Genomic DNA, 21,909 nt, shown 5'->3' with positions numbered 1-21,909 from the left:
CACGAGCCGCGCAGCCCCTGACCCGCTCCTGCCAGCCCACGGCGAGCGCAGGGACCGGGAGGGGGTGCCACAGCAATGTGACGCTGCCATGACATCTTCGTTACATTTCACAAAAATATCAAGCCCCCACGGAAATTTGAAAACCATCTTTCACCACCAACCCTGGGCAACACTGGGATGGGGGTGTCCTTACTTCTAGCAGGATGGCCAGGGAGGCTCTTCTGAGGCTCCGAATTGAGATCTGATAGGCAGGAGGGAGCAGCTCTGTAAAGAGGGGAAGAGAGTTCCAGGCCAAGGAAACTGCAGGTGCCGGGCCCTGGGCGGAGGAGCTTGGCAGGTGAGAAGAGTAGGGAGGTCAGGGAGGCCGGGGATGAGTGAGAGAGACTGAGACCCAGGCAGGAGCTAGATCCCGTGGGCCCTGGTGGGCAGATGTGAAGTCTGAATCTTCATTCCAAATGCAAACAAGCTATGACTGGGTGAGGGGACAGTTACATAGTCTGCTTTACCTTTTCAAAGGACTACTCTTACTCTGGGTGGAAAACAGACTATAGGGGAGCAAAAGCAGAAATAGGGAAGCCGGTTAGGAAGCCGGGGCAGCGGTCCAGTGAGAGACAAGGCCAAGTGGAATGGCTGGTCTCTAAAGGAGCAGGAACGACCACTGTAATGGGAGTAGGGACAGAGAAGATGGGCACAGCGCATGCTCACATCTAGATTTGATGGCCTCGCCAGAACATTCTAGCTGCTTAGGGCTCCCATCCTGAGACCCCAGCAGACTGAGGGTCTTGGCTGGCCCCTTCCCCTTCCACTGGGGGTCCTCTGAGGAGGGAGCCCTGCAGACTTCGTTTCCCTAATCCTTCAGATTTATGTTCGTACGAGGCTGCAATCTAGGCCTTATACCCTGGATCCTGGAGGACCACGGCGGGTGCATGAGTCATAGATCCTCAGTTCATTTTCCCTGGAAAGGTGGAACTGCACCCTCCCATGGTTTCTCTATCTTGCTTTGCTTCTCAGGTACAGTTACAACTGCTGCAACAGAACCCATCTCACACTAAAGCAGGCACACTGGCTTTCCTCATTTAAAATGTTCAGAAAACCATTAAGCCAGCCGTAGGAATGCTACTAAATAACTAGGCTCATTATATACAATCTTGCTACCTCTCACCCACAAATGTTAGTCAATTACTTTAACTAGAGCAACATTTAAAGACTGCACCCTTCCAAGTCCAGTATCTAGATGCAAACAATGTTCAAGTTCTTAAAAGTCTAAGTTCTGTCATAGTGTACATATTTACAATTTGGGCAAGTCCTTTTCATGAAGGCGGGTACAAATTTTCTGTAAAGGGGCTTTGTGAAATACGGGGTTCCAAAGAATGCCAGTAATGCCTTCTTGATCATTTATGGATTTAATAGTCTGGCTTCCGGGTCTGAAAATTAGAACAAATTTGGGGGAAAGGGAAAAGAGGTATAAGGATAAAGAAAAGAAAAACTGGAGGAATTGCAGAATGGTAAAGGAGCAGGGTGAGGAGAATGAAATTCTCCTTGTCCCTCAGGAGTCTCAGCATCGAAAGTCACACTCCAGGATATTATTAAAATCACTGAAACCTGAAAGCCCATGAAATGACACCAGCAGCTGAGCCTTTAAAGGGGAGCACCAGTTTAGAGTTCATAGCTATGGATAAGTCTGAAAATACTATTCTAAGAACAGCTGCTCAAAGCTAAGAAATCCAATTCACATTTCATTTTGCCTTGACTATCAGAAATCTTCAAAGTTCCAGTTATGCAAGACGATTAAATTTGAGAGCTCTGCTGTGTAACACTGTGCCTGTCGTTAACGATGTTATACCATACACATTAACACGTTAAACGCTGTTCAGAGGGCAGATCTCATGTTGAACGTTCTTACCATAATCTACAAAAAACAACAACAACAAAACAAAGCTACCTGGCAAAGGGTGGCTCATTTTGGGAGCTGGAGGTGCCTTTACCTTCACTGTCTTCAGAAAGAATTTTTTTCAAGTTGTCCTCATATGTACTACGCTTTAATCCACAAAATATCTCAAGTCCTTTCACAAGCACAATTTTTACATATAGGAATAAAAAGGATGCGTACAGCTCCTCATTGAATAGATATGTATACAGAACATCATGACAGGCAACACAGGATTAAACAGATGAAGCACATGGGTAAGATAATAGCCACAGGAGAACAAATGAAGGGGAAACTACTTCTGGGATAGGGTGGCATAGGCCTTGGGGAGTGGGGCAGGCAGGCAGTCCAATGCCCAGGAGGGACTTCCAGGTGGGAGACCCACTCCATCATGGGTACCACCCAGGTGAAACCAGGGATGGTGCTATCTACAACCCACAAACTTGGAGGAGTTTCTGTTGCAAATTATTTGTAGGTGTGTGTAAATATATTATTTATTTAAATAAACAGATACACACACACACACACACACACACACACACACACACACGCACACCAAAGACACGCACATATGAATGAGCTGCTTAAAGCAAGTGGTTGGTACCACAGCACGGCCTGGCAGAAAACCCCAATCGTAGTCATGTGTGAAGGGCTGAGAGCATCCTGGAGGCCAGAGGAGGAAGCACACCTGGACCCCCTCTCCCTGCTGGGAGTGCAGCAGAATTCGGAAATGACTCTCCAAGTGCAGGGATATGCCCATAAATGAGAAGGCAAGAGGTGGCAAAGCTCATCCCAGAGGCTGCAGGAGGACCCAGGGCCAGGAGGGCTGCACGGTCACATGGAAAACCGGAGGCATGCCAAACAGAGAATGAGAGGCAGCTGCTGCAGGACACAGCTTTAGAAACGGACACTATGGAGGGATGGGGTAACGCACAGGACAGATTTAGGAACCTACACCCAAAAGAGAGAAGAGTGCCCCTTATTTTTCAGTGCGCTCCAAACTGTCAAACATTAGCAGTCCATCAGACGACAAAGAAAAGCTTGCTCGGGTCACGGTGGTAACTACAATGCCATTACCTCAACCCAGAGAGGGGCCTTTCTCTTCCTGGTCCCACAAATCCCTACAAACCCCAAGGACGAGCCACGTCAAATCCAACAGGCGAGAGACCAAAGCCCATGGGGCTTGTCCTTGAACATTAAAAGCCCAGAGTGGGTCGCTCTCTTCTCTCTGGGACCATGTGCTCTCAGGTCAGGAAGGCTCCCACTAAGCTTCCCGCTGCATGTGGGCAACAGACCAGGTGGGGCCTTCCAGAAGCCCTGCCAGGCCTCTTTCCACCTTCTCTGCCTGTCCCGCTGAAGGCAAATCAACTTGTTCCCTCACTGGGCTAGCTGCTGTCAATCAAGGGGGAAGGAAACAGAAAGTCTCATTTCGACCTTAGATTCAAGCCTTGTTCTCAGATCTCGCCATTAACAGGGCGCCCCTTCAAAGTCGGAACACTAACCCTTGTTGCCTCCGTTCTTCGGTGTACACACTACTGACGAGAAGCCCGGCAAGGACAGAGGTGATCTGCACATCAAATCCAAACCTAACTAAAAATCCAACCAGGACGAAGTTAAACACGTACAAATCCTCTCTTGAATAATTCTTGTATCAATGAGGGAATCCAAACTATAACAAGAAGATTTGAAAAATGAGAAAAACTAAAACATTAAGAATTAAAGTTCTTAATGCAAATCAAAACTACAATGAGGTATCACCTCACACCAGTCAGAATGGCCATCATCAAAAAGTCTACAAACAATAAATGCTGGAGGGCTTCCCTGGTGGCGCAGTGGCTGAGAATCTGCCTGCTAATGCAGGGGCAATGGGTCCGAGCCCTGTTCTGGGAGGATCCCACATGCCGCGGAGCAACTAGGCCCGTGAGCCACAACTACTGAGCCTGCGTGTCTGGAGACTGTGCTCCACAACAAGAGAGGCCGCGATAGTGAGAGGCCCGCGCACCGCGATGAAGAGTGGCCCCCGCTTGCCACAACTGCAGAAAACGCTCGCACAGAAACGAAGACCCAACACAGCAAAAATAAATAAATTAATTAATAAACTCCTACCCCCAACATCTTCTAAAAGATAAAAAAATAAAAAAATAAAAATAAATAAATAAATGCTGGAGAGGGCGTGGAGAAAAGGGAACCCTCTTGCACTGTTGGTGGGAATGTAAGTTGATACAGCCACTATGGAGAACAGTATGGAGGTTCCTTAAAAAGCTAAAAATAGAGCTACCATAGGACCCAGCAATCCCACTACTGGGCATATACCCTGAGAAAACCATAATTCAAAAAGAGCCATGTACCATAATGTTCATTGCAGCTCTATGTACAATAGCCAGGACATGGAAGCAACCTAAGTGTCCATCGACAGATGAACGGATAAGGACGATGAGGCACCTATATACAATGGAATATTACTCAGCCGTAAGAGGAAACGAAATTGAATTATTTGTAGTGAGGTGGATGGACCCAGAGTCTGTCATACAGAGTGAAGTAAGTCAGAAAGAGAAAAGCAAATACCGTATGCTAACACATATATATGGAATCTAAATACAAAAACTGGTTCTGAAGAACCTAGGGGCAGGACAGGAATAAAGACGTAGACGTGGAGATTGGACTTGAGGACAGGGGGAGAGGGAAGGGTAAGCTGGGACGAAGTGAGAGTGGCATGGGCATATATACACTACCAAATGTAAAACAGACAGCTAGTGGGAAGCAGCCGCATAGCACAGGGAGATCAGCTCAGTGCTTTGTGACCACCTAGAGGGGTGGGATGGGGAGGGTGGGAGGGAGGGAGACGCAAGAGGGAGGAGATATGGGGATATATGTATACATATAGCTGATTCACTTTGTTATACTGCAGAAACTAACACACCATTGTAAAGCAACTATACTGCAATAAAGATGTTAAAAAAAAAAAAGAATTAAAGTTTTTAGAATGTGGTAAAAACACTTCGAGTTGACATCTGTTTCTTTTCGGTACCTTTAGGAAGCCCCACTGATAGACTGGGGGTGGAGTGGCTGAGGTGTGACCTCTGCTAGCCATCAGAGTACCCCTCCCCGAGATCCAGGGACTGATCCAGAGCCTGGCAGGACATCCATGCAGGATGAGGCTCGAGGCTGATCTAAGGGCTTGTTTCATGAACCCCACACACATCGGGGCAGCTGACCTGATCTAGTCCACAGTACGGATTCAGGAGTGTACCTGGAACAGGCTCGGGGGATGGTGTTGGTGCCTGGGTGTGCCATATGCTGAAAGACAGCGCCCACACTGTGATTGATGAGGTACATCTGGCCCAGGGGAGGTGCTCTGTACCCAAATAAAAAGGCTGGGCCTGGAAAATGAGTTACGACTTCAGGAAGTTTGGGGTTTACCCTCCCTCTTGATCAGATTTTATCATTTCTGGGTGCCGGCAGCTTACACTGAACGTCATAGATAATGTTAGTGATACCTCTGTCTATGTTCTAACTATGCTAACTCCTTTCTACATTCTTCACATAAGTAAACCCTGTTCATTTCCATAAGCAGAGTCTTTCATCAATTCTTCTCTACATGTAACAGTCAATAAAGTAGCTATGAACCCAGGCTAAGTAACCAGAATCCTTTTGCAGGGACTGAGGTGAACACTGGAAGGAGAAGTAATCTTATGAGATTTGGGGTGTAAGCCCTGAAGGGGCAAGGCCCAACTTTCCCTACCATGTGGGAGAGGCTGCTAGAAAACAAAACAGTCAGAGAAAAGCAGATGACCTAAGAGACAAAGAGAGACAGGTTTCCAGAAATATCACGTGCAGTCCCGGCTCAGGCTGTGCCTTAAAGGCATGTACTGATCTTCAATTACGTGAGCCACTCAGCTCCTTTTTCTTTATATGAGCTAGAGCGAGCTGGCTTTCAGGCGCTGCTCGTCAAGAGTCCTGACTGATACAGCTCTTCCAGGAGCCGCTCAGCTGGCCAAGCATGGGCAGGCTAGAAGAGGAGGAATCCACCAGAAGCTTGCCCAAGGGCTGGATAGGGAAGCCTGGAAAAGGTGATCCACCAATGAGAAAGAGTGAAATTTAACTAAGCGTTCAAACCAAAAAGTTTTAAAGTAACAAAGCCAAATAAAAAGAAACTAATGCGCTAGAAAATTAAAGAGTACATCTTATAAGGCCTAGAACCATTTCTTTCTAAAAAGACAAACAGCAACCAAAAAACTCCCATGCATTCAACCAAAGTGCTGGCTAAACCAATCAAAAAGGGGAGAGAAGTTACAGATGCTGGAAATTTGAAATAATAAAAAAAGAGAGACGCGAGTTCCAGTTTTTCCAGAAGAAAAGAGTTCTGGAGATTGGCTGCCGCACAACGTGAAAGTCCTGAACGTTTCTAAACTCTACACTCATAAGTGATACGATGATACAATTTTATGTGCATTTCACCACAATTAAAAACCAGACAGGGACTTCCCTGGTGGCGCAGTGGTTAAGAATCCGCCTGCCAATGCAGGGGACACGGGTTTGATCCCTGGTCCGGGAAGATCCCACATGCCGCGGAGCAACTAAGCCCGTGCGCCACAACTACTGAGCCTGCGCTCTAGAGCCCATGAGCCACAACTACCAGGCCTGCGGGCCACAACTAACGAAGCCCACGTGCCTAGAGCCCGTGCTCTGCAACAAGAGAAGCCACCGCAACGAGAACCCTGCGCACCGCTACGAAGAGTACCCCCGCTCGCCGCAACCAGAGAAAGCCCGCACGCATCAATAAAGACCCAGCACAGCCAAAAACAACCCAAAAAACAAAGAGAGACACAAACAAGGACAGTAAAGTCATTTTAAGAACTATTTCACATAATCCCCTGTTAGTAAATTTTAAAAACTCAATGAGATGGACAATTTTCTAGGAAATACAGATGACTAAAATTGATCCAAAAAGAAAGGAGATCTAAACAGAGCCCAAGAAATAATTGCAATAAAAGAATTTGTCCCAAATAGCTCTAAAGATGAGGCCTTTTAAATTATCAAGCAGATAGTTTCTGTGCTATTTAAACTATTTAATAATAAATGCAATGGCAAGCATTTATTAAGCACTTACTTGTGTCAACCACTCTGCCCCATGGTTCAAAAACATTATCACTTAATTTTCCCCACAACCATACACAGTGGTTTTCTCCAGATTATAAATCAGAAAATTGAAGCTTAGGGGCTTCCCTGGTGGCACAGTGGTTAGGAGTCCGCCTGCCAATGCAGGGGACGCGGGTTTCAGCCCTGGTCTGGGAAGATCCCACATGCCACGGAGCAACTAAGCCTGTGCGCCACCAACTACTGAGCTTGTGCTCTACAGCCCGAGAACCAGAACTACTGAAGCCCGCGTGCCTAGAGCCCACGGTCCACAACGGGAGAGGCCACCGCAATGAGAAGCCCACGCACCGCAACGAAGAGTAGCCCCCGCTCGATGCAACTAGAGAAAGCCCATGCACAGCAATGAAGACCCAATGCAGCCAAAAATAAATTAAAAAAAAAAATTTTTTTTTTTTTTTTTTTTTTTCCTTGCGTTATGCGGGCCTCTCACTGTTGTGGCCTCTCCCATTTGCGGAGCACAGGCTCCGGACGCGCAGGCCCAGCGGCCATGGCTCACGGGCCCAGCCGCTCCGCGGCATGTGGGATCCTCCCGAAACGGGGCACGAACCCGCGTCTCCTGCAACGGCAGGCGGACTCTCAAGCACTGCGCCACCAGGGAAGCCCCCCAAAAAAAAAAAAATTTTTTTTAAATTGAAGCTTAGAGAGGTTAATAAGCATGACCAATGTCACAACTCTGATAAAATTGTGGAGTTAAGATTCAAACCTGTCTTTCTACCTCTAAAGCTGTTCATTAAATGAATATACACTACTGCTTTCCCATGAAGAAACAGGTTCCAAGATCTCGAAGGGTTCTCATCAGCTGCTGGGGAGAACAGGGTAGAAAAAAAACTCTGGAAGAAGGGAGACAAGTTAGGAAGCTACTGAATGGCTAGCTCAGTGGCAATGCCATGCCTGAACCAGGCAGTGCCATCAGGGATAAAAACAAGAAAGGTATGAGATTTTACACAGGCAGAACTGGAGCTCCAGAGAATGGTGTGCATGATTAAATAGAAAGCTGACATCCAATGTTATACGGGAGAGACCCAGAAGTCTTTATTGTGACACATGCCTTGATTTCCCCCAATGAGAAAATTAGAATCACAAACACTGTCCCTCTAATTGACAAAGACGCTATGAACAAGTGAGGCATCTATGAGAACCTTAACTCCTTGCAAGTGCCCTATATAAATCAAAGGTGTTATTACTGTTCTCTGATCATGTCTAAGCATTCTCTAGGGCAGTTTTCCCAAGCTTTCTGGATCTTAAGAATTACCTGGTGAGGTGACTGGGAAATAGATTTCTACTCAAATCAGACGCTACACAAGTAGAGCTTGGGCATGTCTATTTTTAACAAATACCCAGGTGATTTTTATGACTGAATGCTTTCCCCCTGGACATGGCAGCATGGGCTGGTGAATGGATTCCGGATACTTAAGAGAAAAGAAAGAGGCTCAGAAAAGTCAGTTATCTTTGTTCTTTAGTTGTTAGTTCTTCACTAACTGTTTTCCCAGAGATACCATGTCTGATATCAGCATTTCTCATAGAGGACATGTAGCTTATTGGAACCAAAGCCGAGTAGCTGCCTACGGGGAAAATATTAATGTTAAATGTACACAAGCACCTTAAGAATTTCATCAATGGTTTGGGGTCTGCTTTTCTAAAACGGAGCTTTCCCTGGTGGTGAACAAATGGGGCAAGACTCCCAGCCTCTGCTCAAGATGTGGCTCAGCCTCCTTTTGGCACTGACCTCTAGCAGCTCAAAGGTTAAGTGGTTCGCCCAGCTCCAATCTCTGGTCTCCTAGGCTGATGTGTGAGTCCAGGCCGGCATGGGCCACATCTGTCTTGCTCATGACAACACGCCCCTCTCCTCACCCCCATTTAACCCAATGCTTGGTGCAGTGGGCACAGCGGTAAACCCAGGACAGGGGAAGAAGGGGAGGGCATGAGCACACATGGAGAAGGACGGGGAATGAAACCAGTGGACCTATGGCATTCGGGCCAGCCAGCATCGGCTCTCCTCCCAGGGCACTACCCTGCGCAGTGCGACACTAACGCCACACAGCCGTCCTGCTACACTAACGCCACACAGCCGTCCTGCTACACTAACGCCACAGAGCCGTCCTGCTACACTAACGCCACAGAGCCGTCCTGCTACACTAACGCCACAGAGCCGTCCTGCTACACTAACGCCACAGAGCCGTCCTGCTACACTAACGCCACAGAGCCGTCCTGCTACACTAACGCCACAGAGCCGTCCTGCTACACTAACGCCACAGAGCCGTCCTGCTACACTAACGCCACAGAGCCGTCCTGCTACACTAACGCCACAGAGCCGTCCTGCTACACTAACGCCACAGAGCCGTCCTGCTACACTAACGCCACAGAGCCGTCCTGCTACACTAACGCCACAGAGCCGTCCTGCTACACTAACGCCACAGAGCCGTCCTGCTACACTAACGCCACAGAGCCGTCCTGCTACACTAACGCCACAGAGCCGTCCTGCTACACTAACGCCACAGAGCCGTCCTGCTACACTAACGCCACAGAGCCGTCCTGCTACACTAACGCCACAGAGCCGTCCTGCTACACTAACGCCACAGAGCCGTCCTGCTACACTAACGCCACAGAGCCGTCCTGCTACACTAACGCCACAGAGCCGTCCTGCTACACTAACGCCACAGAGCCGTCCTGCTACACTAACGCCACAGAGCCGTCCTGCTACACTAACGCCACAGAGCCGTCCTGCTACACTAACGCCACAGAGCCGTCCTGCTACACTAACGCCACAGAGCCGTCCTGCTACACTAACGCCACAGAGCCGTCCTGCTATACTAACGCCACAGAGCTGTCCTGCCACTACAGAAGCCAAAGAGGGTCCCTAAGGCTTTTACCAAATCTTTTTTCATTGCCACAGTACAGCCAAGGAGTGAGCACACATCTGGAGCTTGGCCAATCAAAACTCCCTCTCCTGGGATGCAGTCACTTGAACAAGTGACAGAGGGCCAAATCACTGTAATCACTGATGCCGTCAGCAGTGCTGGGTGAAAAGTGGAAATTCCCACCACAGAGTCCCACAACTGTCCGGTTCCTGCCTGCTCTAAGCCTGGCCCTCAGTGCATCCCAGGAGCTGGCCTCATATCCTTGCTATGAATTCCTTATTTGCCTAACATGGCCAGAATTCATTTCTACTGCTTGCCTCAAAAACCTCATTACAGAAAGCAAGAGAAAGAAGATAGAAAAAGACAAGAGAAAGCACTGCTTAGAAAAGAGGGTGGCCCAGGACCAGCAAATTCTATCATACTTTTGACAATTGCCCCATGCACAGATCAAAAGGATGTCGTTCTCTAAATACATATTTCAACTGTGGATTTATCAGAAGTATGTTTGCGAACATACATAAGGCTAAACATTTCTGTAGGAGGTGGTGAGACCTTTAAGACCTGACACGCCCTGCAGATTGAGATGAGATATGTGGTCACAGATTTACCTAGAGCATTTCCTGTTTCCACTAGAGGAGGAACAACACAGTAGTAATTCTCCATCCAGGTCCTTACATGGAACATTAATGAATGGATGGCAGGGCGTTTCACAGGTCAGCTTTGCCAGTGGGTTCAGAAAACACCAATTAAAAGAGGCACTACCAAATAGCTTTAGGGTAATGTTTGGCCTAGTTCAGTCATCGTCCTTTAGAACAACTAAGCCACACTTAGATGCCACAGTTCCGTTGGCGGAGGTGTGGGGAATTCAATGCTTAGAATTTAAGTATCTTTTTCTAAAAAACTAGAATTCAAAAGGAAAATCCTGCTTCATTTTGTGGATGAAAATAAAAAGACAGAGGCGTCTTTAAAGTTCAACATTCTGAGTAAGCAAATAAGAGGACTAGAGTCTGAAGGTCTACATCTCAAAACATCGAAGCAGCAGTGCCCAGGATGTATCATCTTTGTACAAAGCTCTGCTGTGTGGGGAAAATGAATCTTTACATGCATTTTCTCAGTTGGGTGTCATTAAAACCTTGGAGCTAGATGAATTGAGTGTGACTATATTCATTTTATAGATGAAGAAAAGGAATCCCAGGTAAGGCAGCTGGCTGTGCTCAAAGGCCAAGAAAATGAAAGACCAAGGGCTATAACTTCTATTCCCATCTGGCAAATATTCTGTTTCTCCACCCTGCCTCCCAACAGAGGTGACATGAGAAACGCCTGGCAACTCACAGGATGAAGGAACTACTTAAAGAGAGGATATTCACAGTTTGTCCTGAAGTCTTCGAAAGAACCATAAACCAAAACCCAAACCTAAAGTCTCTTATGCTGTTAATTACATCCAGTATTCCTCAGTTCCCAGTCAGCTTCATCTGCTGTCTGTTGGCTTAGAGACGTTGAACTGGCCCTTCACGTTAGTGGAAGTCCTGGGAGCAAGCTTCCACGGTTGCCTCTGCGGCCTGACAGCCTGAGGGGGAAATGCAAGTGGACGAAAGGATCATGGCTCACCCAGCTCCCCACCAGTTCTTGCCCACGCTGGCTCTGCCCCACTTTAGGAAAGCACACCGCCCAGGGAGATCTAGGCCAGACTGATACCAGCACAGAGCAGCAACTCCTCACGCTACCTGCTTTTAGGGTTAACCTCAAAGAACAAAAACAAAAGCAAGCAAGCAAAGAAAAAAACCCCACATATTAGGATAGGCAGAAAGGATGCCAGGGAAAGGTGTTGACTGCTCTCAACTTTGTTCTCCACCGACCTCTGTGACATTAAAATACCTACCCAGAAATCCTAGGCTATTTAAATACCCTAGAGATGATCAGAAGTCCTTTGAGATTTAAATCTTTCCTGCCAAGGAAGGGAACAGTGCGGGCCGAAAGGGGACGTTTCCAGCTTCTTTACCTGTAAGACTGAGGGACTGTCCTGTTCATTACCTTCACAGCCCCTTCTCAGCAGGTGTAAGGGGCGACCCCCAACTACTCAGACAAATGGGGTGTGGGGGAAAAGACCTACGGTCTATATTCCTTTGATCCTCTCTGAAACAAATGGTAATGTAATTTTTTAGAAGGGCTGAAACATAAAAACAACTTTTTCTTCTTTTTTTTTTTTGCTGGTTCCTATTAAGAGTTCTTCTCTCATGATCCACAAGGGATGGAGCTGTTGTTACTGTCATGTTGCCTGAGGCAGCTCTCAGAGAGGGAAAAATAAATTAGTCATTTGATATCTGCAGCTGGTATTCTACATTTGCTTACCTCCTGTACCAAAGCCCCAGGACAGAGCTTCTGTGGAAGCTGGACTTGACAACTAGTTACAATGACAGCAGCTATCCCATGAAAGGTGTAAATTCTTCCTTTCTGTATCTCCCCTTCACTAACTCAGTAACAACTTCTGGAATATTCAACCAAGAGGCTGAAGTCACAATAAGATGGAGTAAAATGGGGAGACTCTTCAAAAGGCTACAAGGACATTGCTTCTATCTGGACTTTAGGGCTGCAAAACCAAGCCCAGGGATGCAGAGAATTTCTCACTATCAGGAAGGGGCGCAGATGGTGCCACGTGGACTGACTGCACCACGATGGACGGGGAGGCCAGGGGAAATATGCATTCGGTACTCTCACAGGGAGCCGACAGCGAGACGGCTGCTTCCGTAAACTGCAAGGGATTGAGAGGCAATGCAAAGCTGAGGGGGCACAGCAGTCCCCTTGCTGGTGACATAAAAGTCTCTACTATTCCCCAGGACATGTGGTCCATCTACACAGTGAAGAACACAGGACCATGGTAAGGTCACTGGATTTGGCAATTGGCCTGCTGCTGATCACGAAGAGAATGGTTTATATTGATGGGAGACAAGACAAAGGAAGAAGGGGTATCAGCTGCATGGAGGGGCATGCAGAGTGGCTTATCGACAGGAAGAGAGGAGATGGCCCGTGATAGGATCTGAAATGAGATCTGAACAGGGCACACCCAAAGGGGCCAGGACACCAACTGAGAGGAAGAAAGAGGCTGCAAAGAGCTAAGGCCGAGTGTGGGGTTTGGGGTTCACTTGTTTGTGTCCCACAGGAAACTTAGGAAGTTAAAGATTAGGAAGTGAATCACATGCACATTACTGTCAGTGGGTGGGGGATGGGTGCCTTGCTATTAGTAGTCTGGAGGCTCAAGTTACCCTGGTGTCAAAATATCGGGGTGCATCAAGGTTGCTACACACTTCCTTCCATGACCTGCAAAGGACAAGCTTTTTTTTTTTTTTTTTTTAAATAGATTTATTTATTTTTATTTCTGGCTGCGTTGGCTCTTCCTTGCTATGCGCGGGCTTTCTCTAGTTGCGGTGAGCGGGGGCTACTCTTTGTTACGGTGCGCGGGCTTCTCATTGTCATGGCTTCTCTTTGTTGCTGAGCGCGGGGTCTAGGTGTGTGGGCTTCAGTAGTTGTGGTTCGTGGGCTCTAGAGTGCAGGCTCAGTAGTTGTGGCGCATGGTCTTAGTTGCTCCGCGGCACGTGGGATCTTCCCGGACCAGGGCTCAAACCCGTGTCCCCTGCACTGGCAGGCAGATTCTTAACCACTGCTCCACCAGGGAAGAGCCTGCTGAATGGGAAGTATGGACTGACCACCTGTTGGGACCTGCCTAGCTGTCTTCAAATCCTTTTTAATGACTGCAAACCTCCCTCTCTGCCATCTCACACTGAAAACTTCCAAGGTTACCCTGGTGTCCCACTTACCCCAGTGAGATTTCACTATGGTTCAGACACCTGAAGAGTATATCACACTTACGAGATGTCTAAAGGGCTTTGAACCCAGAGCCTTCCCTTTATCTTATTATTGTTTAGGTTGTGTTTCCATACAGATGCTCCTAGAATTACAAACATACTTTATAAGGTTGCAACCACTGGGAGCGCCACAATCTTGCATCCTTCTCCCACTTCATATTCTACCTTAAGCACTTTTTCACTTAGAAAGCAATCTTTACAGCCCAACATTTTAATAGAGGCATGTACTATTTCGTTAAGCAGATCCACCAGATTTGACTTAAACACTAAACTATTGTTGGAAATGGTGATTTCCAATTTTTCACTATTAAAAATAATGTCCCAGGAGCTTCCCTGGTGGCGCAGTGGTTGAGAGTCCACCTGCCGATGCAGGGGACGCGGGTTCGTGCCCCGGTCCGGGAAGATCCCACGTGCCGCCGAGCGGCCGGGCCCGTGAGCCACGGCCGCTGGGCCTGCGCGTCCGGAGCCTGTGCTCCGCAACGGGAGAGGCCGCAGCAGTGACAGGCCCGCGTGCCGCAAAAAAAAAAATTAAAAAAATAATGCCCCAAACTGGCCCTTTTCTAGATCTCCCTATTTCTGCAGTGACACTATCACTCTCCCAGTAGGCCTGAAAACTCTTCCTCCTTAAGTATTTGCTTTTTGCTATCAGATGGGTTGACTTCTCATCATTGCTATTGGTTTTACATTTATTTGGTACATGCTCACGTCACTTGAACGCATTAATTCTAAAAAGTTTTCAGTTGTTTCCCTGAGGTTTTCTAGACACATAATCATAGAATCTATAATTAGTGACCATTTTATTTTCGCCTGTACAAATTTCAGTTCATGTTTTATTGCACTGGTCAAAGCTTTGCAAACATACAAAAATAGTAGTGACAGAGATATTCCAGTCTAGCGCTTAGGTTCTTTTGAATATTTATCTTATTAAAGTTATTTCTATTTTTAGCTTTGGATTTTCTTTAATTCTTAAAATATTAACTAGGTTAATCATATAAGTTTACTTAATCTATGAATATAATAATATTAAATTGTTCTTGAATTCCTGTGACAAATTCTGCTTTTTTTTTTTTTAACCTGCTAACATTATTTACAGTCTTTACATCTGTATTCACAAGAAAGGTTGGTCCCTATCTTCACTGTCCAAAAGCCACATGCAGCAAATGAGCAACTGATTATGTGGCTGGTCTGAATTGATATGTGCTATAAGTATAAAATATACACTGGATTTTGAGAACTTAGTTTAAAAAAAAAGAATGTAAAATATCTTAACAGTATTTTATATTCATTACATGTTGAGATGATAATATTTTGAGTATACTAGATTAAATTATTACAATTAATTTCATCTGTTTCTTTTTACTTACTGTGGCTACTAGAAAGCTTTGAATTATCTACCTGGCTTACGTTATATCATCTGTTGGGCAGCGCTGAAACACTGTTTCCTCTTTACAAAGGTTGAATTGACCTCAAAGAAACAACTGAGTTGTGTAGGATCTTCTACAAACTGGAACATTTGCTATAAAATAGGCTTACGTGGGCCTTCACAGCTTGAAAGGATTCACCCAGATTCAAGTCCCCACCACCACTGTCTTTGAGAATTTTCTAAGTTACAAGTCTGCTCTGAGATTCTTTTATAAAGGGTAAAGCCTCAAATGCCAGGAACTCTGAGAGTTGGATAACTTATATTAAATACTAGATTAAATCAAAGACTTACCGACAGCATTTCAGATCTTTCTATAAATGAGCTATCAATGTTCCTCACTTCCGGGCTGGTTTTTTATTGAAAATGTAACAAGCAGTTTTTCTTTGATTTAGAGGTTACGTGAAGATTTTCCTCTTTACACCAAGGTATGGCTAATACACCTGTGTGTACGTGCCTCTCACTGTGAGTAGAAAATGTTCCTGCTGCTCTTCTGAGCGTTAGAGAAACACACTCTGTCTTTTCTGTCTGAGACCGAAATTTCACTCATCAGTTCTCAGATGACAACTAGCTCGCGTCAATAACGAGGTTGTTTAGGGGGGACTGGGCAAGGTGTGTATGGAGGATGCAGGGGGAAGGCACGAGCTGCAAAGCCCTCTGACACCTGAGGTACACTCTCTGAACAGGTTAGTGTGGGAGGGGGGTGGGGGGAAGCCGAGGGTACCTGCAGGAGGACATAGAGAGTCCCACAGCAAGCACAGACATGAATATATTCCTATAGTTTCCATTTCCAAAGCTATTACACCCAGAGTCTTTGATCTTTTATCATTTGTTTAATGTGCCTGGGTTCCACTGGACTGCCTGGGTTCCACTCTTACTAGCTATGTGAACTTGGACATGTTACTTAATCATTCTAACTCAATTTCTTCATCTGTGAAATGGGAAAAATTAAAAAGGCCTATGTCAGAGTTTGAGAACTGAATGGGATAGGGTATGCAAAGCTACCAGTGAAGTGCCCTGCACATAGTAAACAACCAATCCATGTATACCACAAAAATAACAGTGTATACGTCAGTGTCATGAGCGTCTATCCAGTGTTGACTGCAAGATCACCAATTAGCAAAGTTTCATCTACTAGTAGTGGCTCGTCAACCACAGGACCAGCCATCATCAATTAAGGAACAGCAAAGTATGCATCCGTTAACGTGTAAACAAAAACTGGGTCGTTCCAACACAGCTGCATCACTCAATCACCATCAAAGGCTGAAGGAATCCAGGTTGTACCCAATACCTCAGACAAAGTAATCGTCATACAGACAGTCCTTGGGGACAGTTTTCCAGCGATGCACAGGAAGTTCATATCCTTCCCTCCATTACAGCCTATGAAGCTGCCTGTGACTCTCCATTCCCAGGCTCAATCCCTGTCTCAGCTCAGCCCAAAGCTGGACGGTCAAGGTCATCTGCGGCAGAGTGGAGGCGAGGGGGCGGCCCACACCCGCTCCCTGCTCCGCTTAGCCTACCTGTGGAGCTAGAGCCTTTGCCTGCCCCTCAAGTGACCCATCTGCTTCTCACTTGGGGATGTGGCTACCCATCAACCTCTATAACCCGCTGCTTCACCAAAGGAAAATGAAAACCCAAATACCAATCATTCTCACCCACGAGACCTCTGTCTGTCTTGAAGGGAATCAGGAAAGGGTGAGAATGAGGGGGTATAGATAGAAGCAAAAAGCATTAGAAAATCTCAAAATGGTGGTGTGCTGACTTCAAGGGAAAGGACAGGGGAGAAGTTGTAAGAGTTTCTGCAGTGGGCAGAGGAGGGGAAAAACGCTAGCCACGAAGAACTGCTGAGAGCGGCAGAAAGGAAAGCAGGCAGGCCAGGGCTTCGGAAATGAAGACAGACTTGATTCCTGCCTCTACTTTCTCCTCTTCCATGTACCATCGTGCCTGGCTAAGCCCTTCCCTCCACTTTTCCCTACGGACATGAAGGACATGAAGGTGGTGGAGTCTGCAACCCCACTGACCAGGGAGTGTGAAAGGGTTGGGGATGGGGGATGGGCAAGGAGAGAATCCCGATTCCACTAGCCAGGTCCACATCAGAAGGGAATGCCTTCCTGGAAAAATCTGAATTGCCTTGGAAATCTGAGTTCAGTTCTCCAGAGAGCACTGGTATATACGGTGGCAAGGGACCACAAGATATAAGAGCAGCTAAGACATAGGCTTTTAGAAGCCGGCCTAGAAAACTACTCGGCATGCATTAACATTTTTTTTTTAATGGGAAATGTACTCTGGGATTCTAAAGCAGCTCAAATAAACTTCTGGAATGCTGAGCACATTAGAAATTGTATACATATTTTTACATACTAAGTTAGCATGGCTATAAATAAAAGAGTCAAGGAACTCAGAGTGGACTGGAGAAACACTATTCCCTCAACCAAGCAAACTTAACCACATAGAGTATATGTATATAATGAATCTCAAATGACAAGTCTTGGGCACTCCAAGGAGGAAAAAATATCCATGGGACATGGCACTTCGAGGTAAGCTTCGTTCACGAAATGAGACTTCAACTCAAAATACTACGTTTCTCCAAAAGAATAGGAAAGCCTCATATTTTTACACAGAGTAGAAAATTCTCCCCCCACCCCCTTATAAATTATAAGAAGATGCTTAGAATTTAGTTTACTTATAATCTTATTGTTGTTGCATTAAAATCAATAAGTAATCTATATGACCAGCATTCAGTTTTCAGGACCTGGTACTTCTTAAACATATATGATTTTCTTTCCTTTGGAGAAAATGTATTAGGCAATTTTTTCCTTCACATAATTTTTCTGTGGGTTTTCATTTTCCTTTGGTAAAATTCTGTTTTCCTTCTTTCAAATATTTTCATTTCAAACAGTTGGTTCATTAGTGTCCCTATAAACCATAAACATTATTCAAAACAGTTACGTGATCTATGGGACTAAAAATGCTTTCACCTCTTTCCCATGAATCATTTCACAGAAAAGTGGTAGTACCAACATGTCTATTCACCCTCTCACTGCAGACAACACGGGATGACACCAGAAGGGAAACGCCACGGTTATTGATGTCTAGGGTTCGGTCTGAGCTACGAAGGCCGCCTTATCTTTATTATTATTATTTTTTGCATCTTTATTGGAGTATAATTGCTTTACAATGGTGTGTTAGTTTCTGCTTTATAACAAAGTGAATCAGTTATACATATACATATGTTCCCATATCTCTTCCCTCTTGGGTCTCCCCCCCTCCCCCCCTCCCTATCCCTCCCCTCCAGGCGGTCACAAAGCACCGAGCTGATCTCCCTGTGCTATGTGGCTGATTCCCACTAGCTGTCTACCTTACGTTTGGTAGTGTATGTATGTCCATGCCTCTCTCTCGCTTTGTCACAGCTTACCCTTCCCCGCCTTATCTTTAATCATAAACCCTAATTTACCTTTGTCTGCTCGCTGTCTGGGTCTTCAAGCCAAGCGTAAGGGTCACAGATTTTATGCCCATGATAATCCTGTACCTGCAAAAGACAAAATATGGTATTAGATAACTAGTGTCTAATCCCAATTAAGTTACTACTTTCCGAATGTTGTACAGAGATAGGAAAGGGGCAGTCAGAAACAGCCCAATTGGCTCACTGGCAACGTGTCTGCCCAAATTACCACATGAACCAAAGCTGGCAGGTTCTCAAAGGTGTCAAGCCACCCTTCATGAAAAGAACGTTTTAGCTAGAGAGGGAAGAAAGATGAAAGGTCAGAATAGGAACCGCTCCATCTGTACAACACAAAACAAAGGCCTGCCGCTGTGCTAAAGAAACTTGAAAACGTGTTGTGGTAGTAAAGCACAGAATTACACAATGCAGTGGGGATGCCGGAAGGGCACGCTTGGGAGGGAGCCACCACACACGAGTGCATCGCCCTGTTCTTGCTAAGCTGACTGATGATTAGACAATCTCCCTACAATGCACAGTATGATCCGTTGTGCCTTTAAGTCTGAACTGCCAAAAAGCAAGTTAACTAATGTGCAATGATGCTAAGTGACGTCAGCTGAGAAAGCTGACTTACATGCCATAAAAGCACGTTTCTAAAACTGAAGCTTTTCTTCCGTTTAGTGCACTGTTATGAAATGCTTTCTTTCACTGTGTAGAAAAGGAGGCACAAAGGCATCACGCATTGGGACTACCTTGAATATTTGATGAATAAAACTGCCGAGTGCAAGAAGGGCCTGACTGAGGGGACACTTCCAGGAGCGCTCACAGGAGCTGATCTTCAGAACCACGTGGGAGCTTCTGAAAAACCAAATTCCTGGGCCTGCCCTCAGAGACAGACCGAGACCAGAGGAATGACAGGGAGTCGCCACTCCCCAGGTGATGATGCCTAAAGAAACTATCCACAGGTAAATGTCACTGCAGAACCTCTCCATTTCATACTCACGTGATTAATCTAATCAAACGAAACCACATGGACAACGCCTTTCCAGTCAAGTCTCTCTCAACAACTCATTAACATTCCGGCTAAGGCTTCTTATATGAGGTTGTCCAGAAGACTACCAGTGCCTCCAATGAGTTTTGCATCTGTCTCCTTGTTTTGTTCTATAATACCAAAATGTAAGGGCTATTTCCGAAGGAAAGAGAACACTCTCCTGGAAAAGGAAAACCTGCTGTTTCTACTGCTGGTCAAAGTTTCAGCGTGGCTGCTCGCCAACTGAGAAGAATCTCCCCCAAGCCTCAAACCTCAGGCTTTCTGCAAGGGGTCAGCATCTGTCCTCATCTGGTGCCAGAGGAGAGCACCTGGGGAAAGGCATACCTGGAAGAACAGGCCGTTCAGGTGGAACACAGGAACTGTTCTCAGCAAACAATGACTGACAAGTGCAACTGACAAAATCAGATGAAAGCCTTCCTGATGAGTCTTCCTAAAATTACCCATTTTCAATCCTTACCAAAAGCCTCTCTAAATTTTAGCTGATTATCATCACTGAAGAAAAGCTTTCTGTCTTTTCTTCTCATCTGCAAGTGTCTTACATTTTACACACCTTGGAATGGTTACAAAATATGCTTACGGTAACAACCATCTTTTCTCTGTCAATAAGGAATCAAAAAAATTTAAAGTTGTGAAAGATCTTCCAATCCAGTATTTTTAGGAGCGATGTCAGGCACAAGATGGCAACACGCCCAGGGCCATACCGAGTTCAGAATCAGCACTGTGACTCCAAACAAGCTGCCAACAGCTTTTCCCCAAATATTCCTTGGAGGGGACAGACCGGACACTTAAAAAATGTTCATCGATTATGATGCTACTAGAACTCAGACATATCCAAAGACTTAACTTTTCAAAAAGAAGGGGAAAAGATTAACTGCAAGTCATCTTAGTATTATGGCTAAGTGAAGGTGTTGCCAAGTGCTAGACCCAAAGCAATAAACATTTGCTGAATATCCATATTGTTGTGCCTGATGCTTTAAAGCAACCCTGTAAGAGAGCTGATGATATTCCTGTTTTCCAGACTGCAGAATGCAATTCACAGATACTGGAAGGCCACAGATTTACTGTGAGCTAAACACTGCGCCATAGCCACGTTATCTGATTTGGTCCTCACTGGGAGGTTATTACCAACTCATTTTTCCAGATGAGGAAACTGAAGCTGGAGAGAATTAAAGCAATTGACAAGGGTCAGATTGTTAATCAGTGGGAGGGAGGACTGTGACCCACCTTGAGCCGACCTCAAAGCCTGTGGACTCAACCTTTGGCTAATGCAGCAAGCCAGTTCTGAACTGGCAGGTGCACAGCTGGACCCTGACTCAGAACCCAGTGTATCCTATACTGGACTGCCTCCTGAATGGTGTTTACCTCTGAGCAAACAGCCCCATCGCCATCTAAAGCAGACTGAAGTTAGTTATCAAGCAGACATTTTTAACGAGGACTAGAAACTGATTCTCTCCAGGAGAATCCCAGGAGCCAAGTGCCCTCCCCCCATCCCGCCCGCTCCCTACATTTTTCTTTTACAAGACGATACCCTACAAATGGGGTGATCTCATAGCTACATCCCCTGAACTCAAGTTGTGCAGTATCTGATTCTCCCATCTGATTTAAGTTTGCAAACCATGCCTTATTTTCCCGAGAGGCTTTAAAAATAGAGTCCTGATAAGACACTGTCACTGTTCGATATTTCACTTGTATTGTTCAACAGCTCACCTGCTGCCTTCAGGATGAAGTGCAGACTTGTACACACAGCACGCAGAGCCCATCAAACCTGGCCCCATTTTCTTTTTTTTCCCTTTCCAGCCCCCTTCCAAGCTCATCCACCCACGGATATTCTGGTCACAATGGCCTTCCTGCCATCCTAAAACAAATGCAATTCCATGACTGTACAGCCCTACATAACGATGACTTTAAGTCACACGCCAGAAATGTCCTTTCTACCTTAACCAACTGGCCAACTTCCAGGCTCAATTCACATACTGTCTCTTCCTACTGATGGAAATTAATCTCATCCGCCTCTGTGTTCTCCACTCACCCTATACATTCTTCTAACTGCTGTAGCAGGCCCGAATTCCCTGAGGGCAACACTCTCGGGGGGATGGGCAGCGGCATTACAGTGGAATGGCAAGGTTTCCAAAATTCTGCTCACTAAAGCAGAAATCCACCACAAAGGGTTGCATGCTCCAACCCCACAGTTCAGCAG

At 45.9% G+C, this 21,909-nt stretch overlaps 1 protein-coding gene across 1 annotated transcript in view; it reads right to left on the bottom strand.

Moving 5' to 3' along the window:
* Positions 1-20,156, bottom strand: part of PREP (prolyl endopeptidase) — a 133,770-nt gene extending 113,614 nt beyond the window's left edge. Inside the window, exons 1-2 of the mRNA XM_007465779.1 lie at positions 20,037-20,156; positions 18,677-18,751 (exon numbers count right to left, since the gene is read on the bottom strand). Coding sequence (XP_007465841.1) covers positions 18,677-18,751; positions 20,037-20,156 — 195 coding nt within the window. The remainder of the gene's footprint in view (positions 1-18,676; positions 18,752-20,036) is intronic.
* Between the last annotated feature and the right edge of the window lie 1,753 nt (positions 20,157-21,909).

This window comes from Lipotes vexillifer, unplaced genomic scaffold (assembly GCF_000442215.2).
Source record: "Lipotes vexillifer unplaced genomic scaffold, Lipotes_vexillifer_v1.1 scaffold732, whole genome shotgun sequence".
In the NCBI taxonomy this organism is placed as follows: Eukaryota; Metazoa; Chordata; class Mammalia; order Artiodactyla; family Lipotidae; genus Lipotes; species Lipotes vexillifer.
The sequence above is the reverse complement of the archived record's forward strand: the minus strand, read 5'-3'. Positions and strand labels throughout refer to the sequence as shown.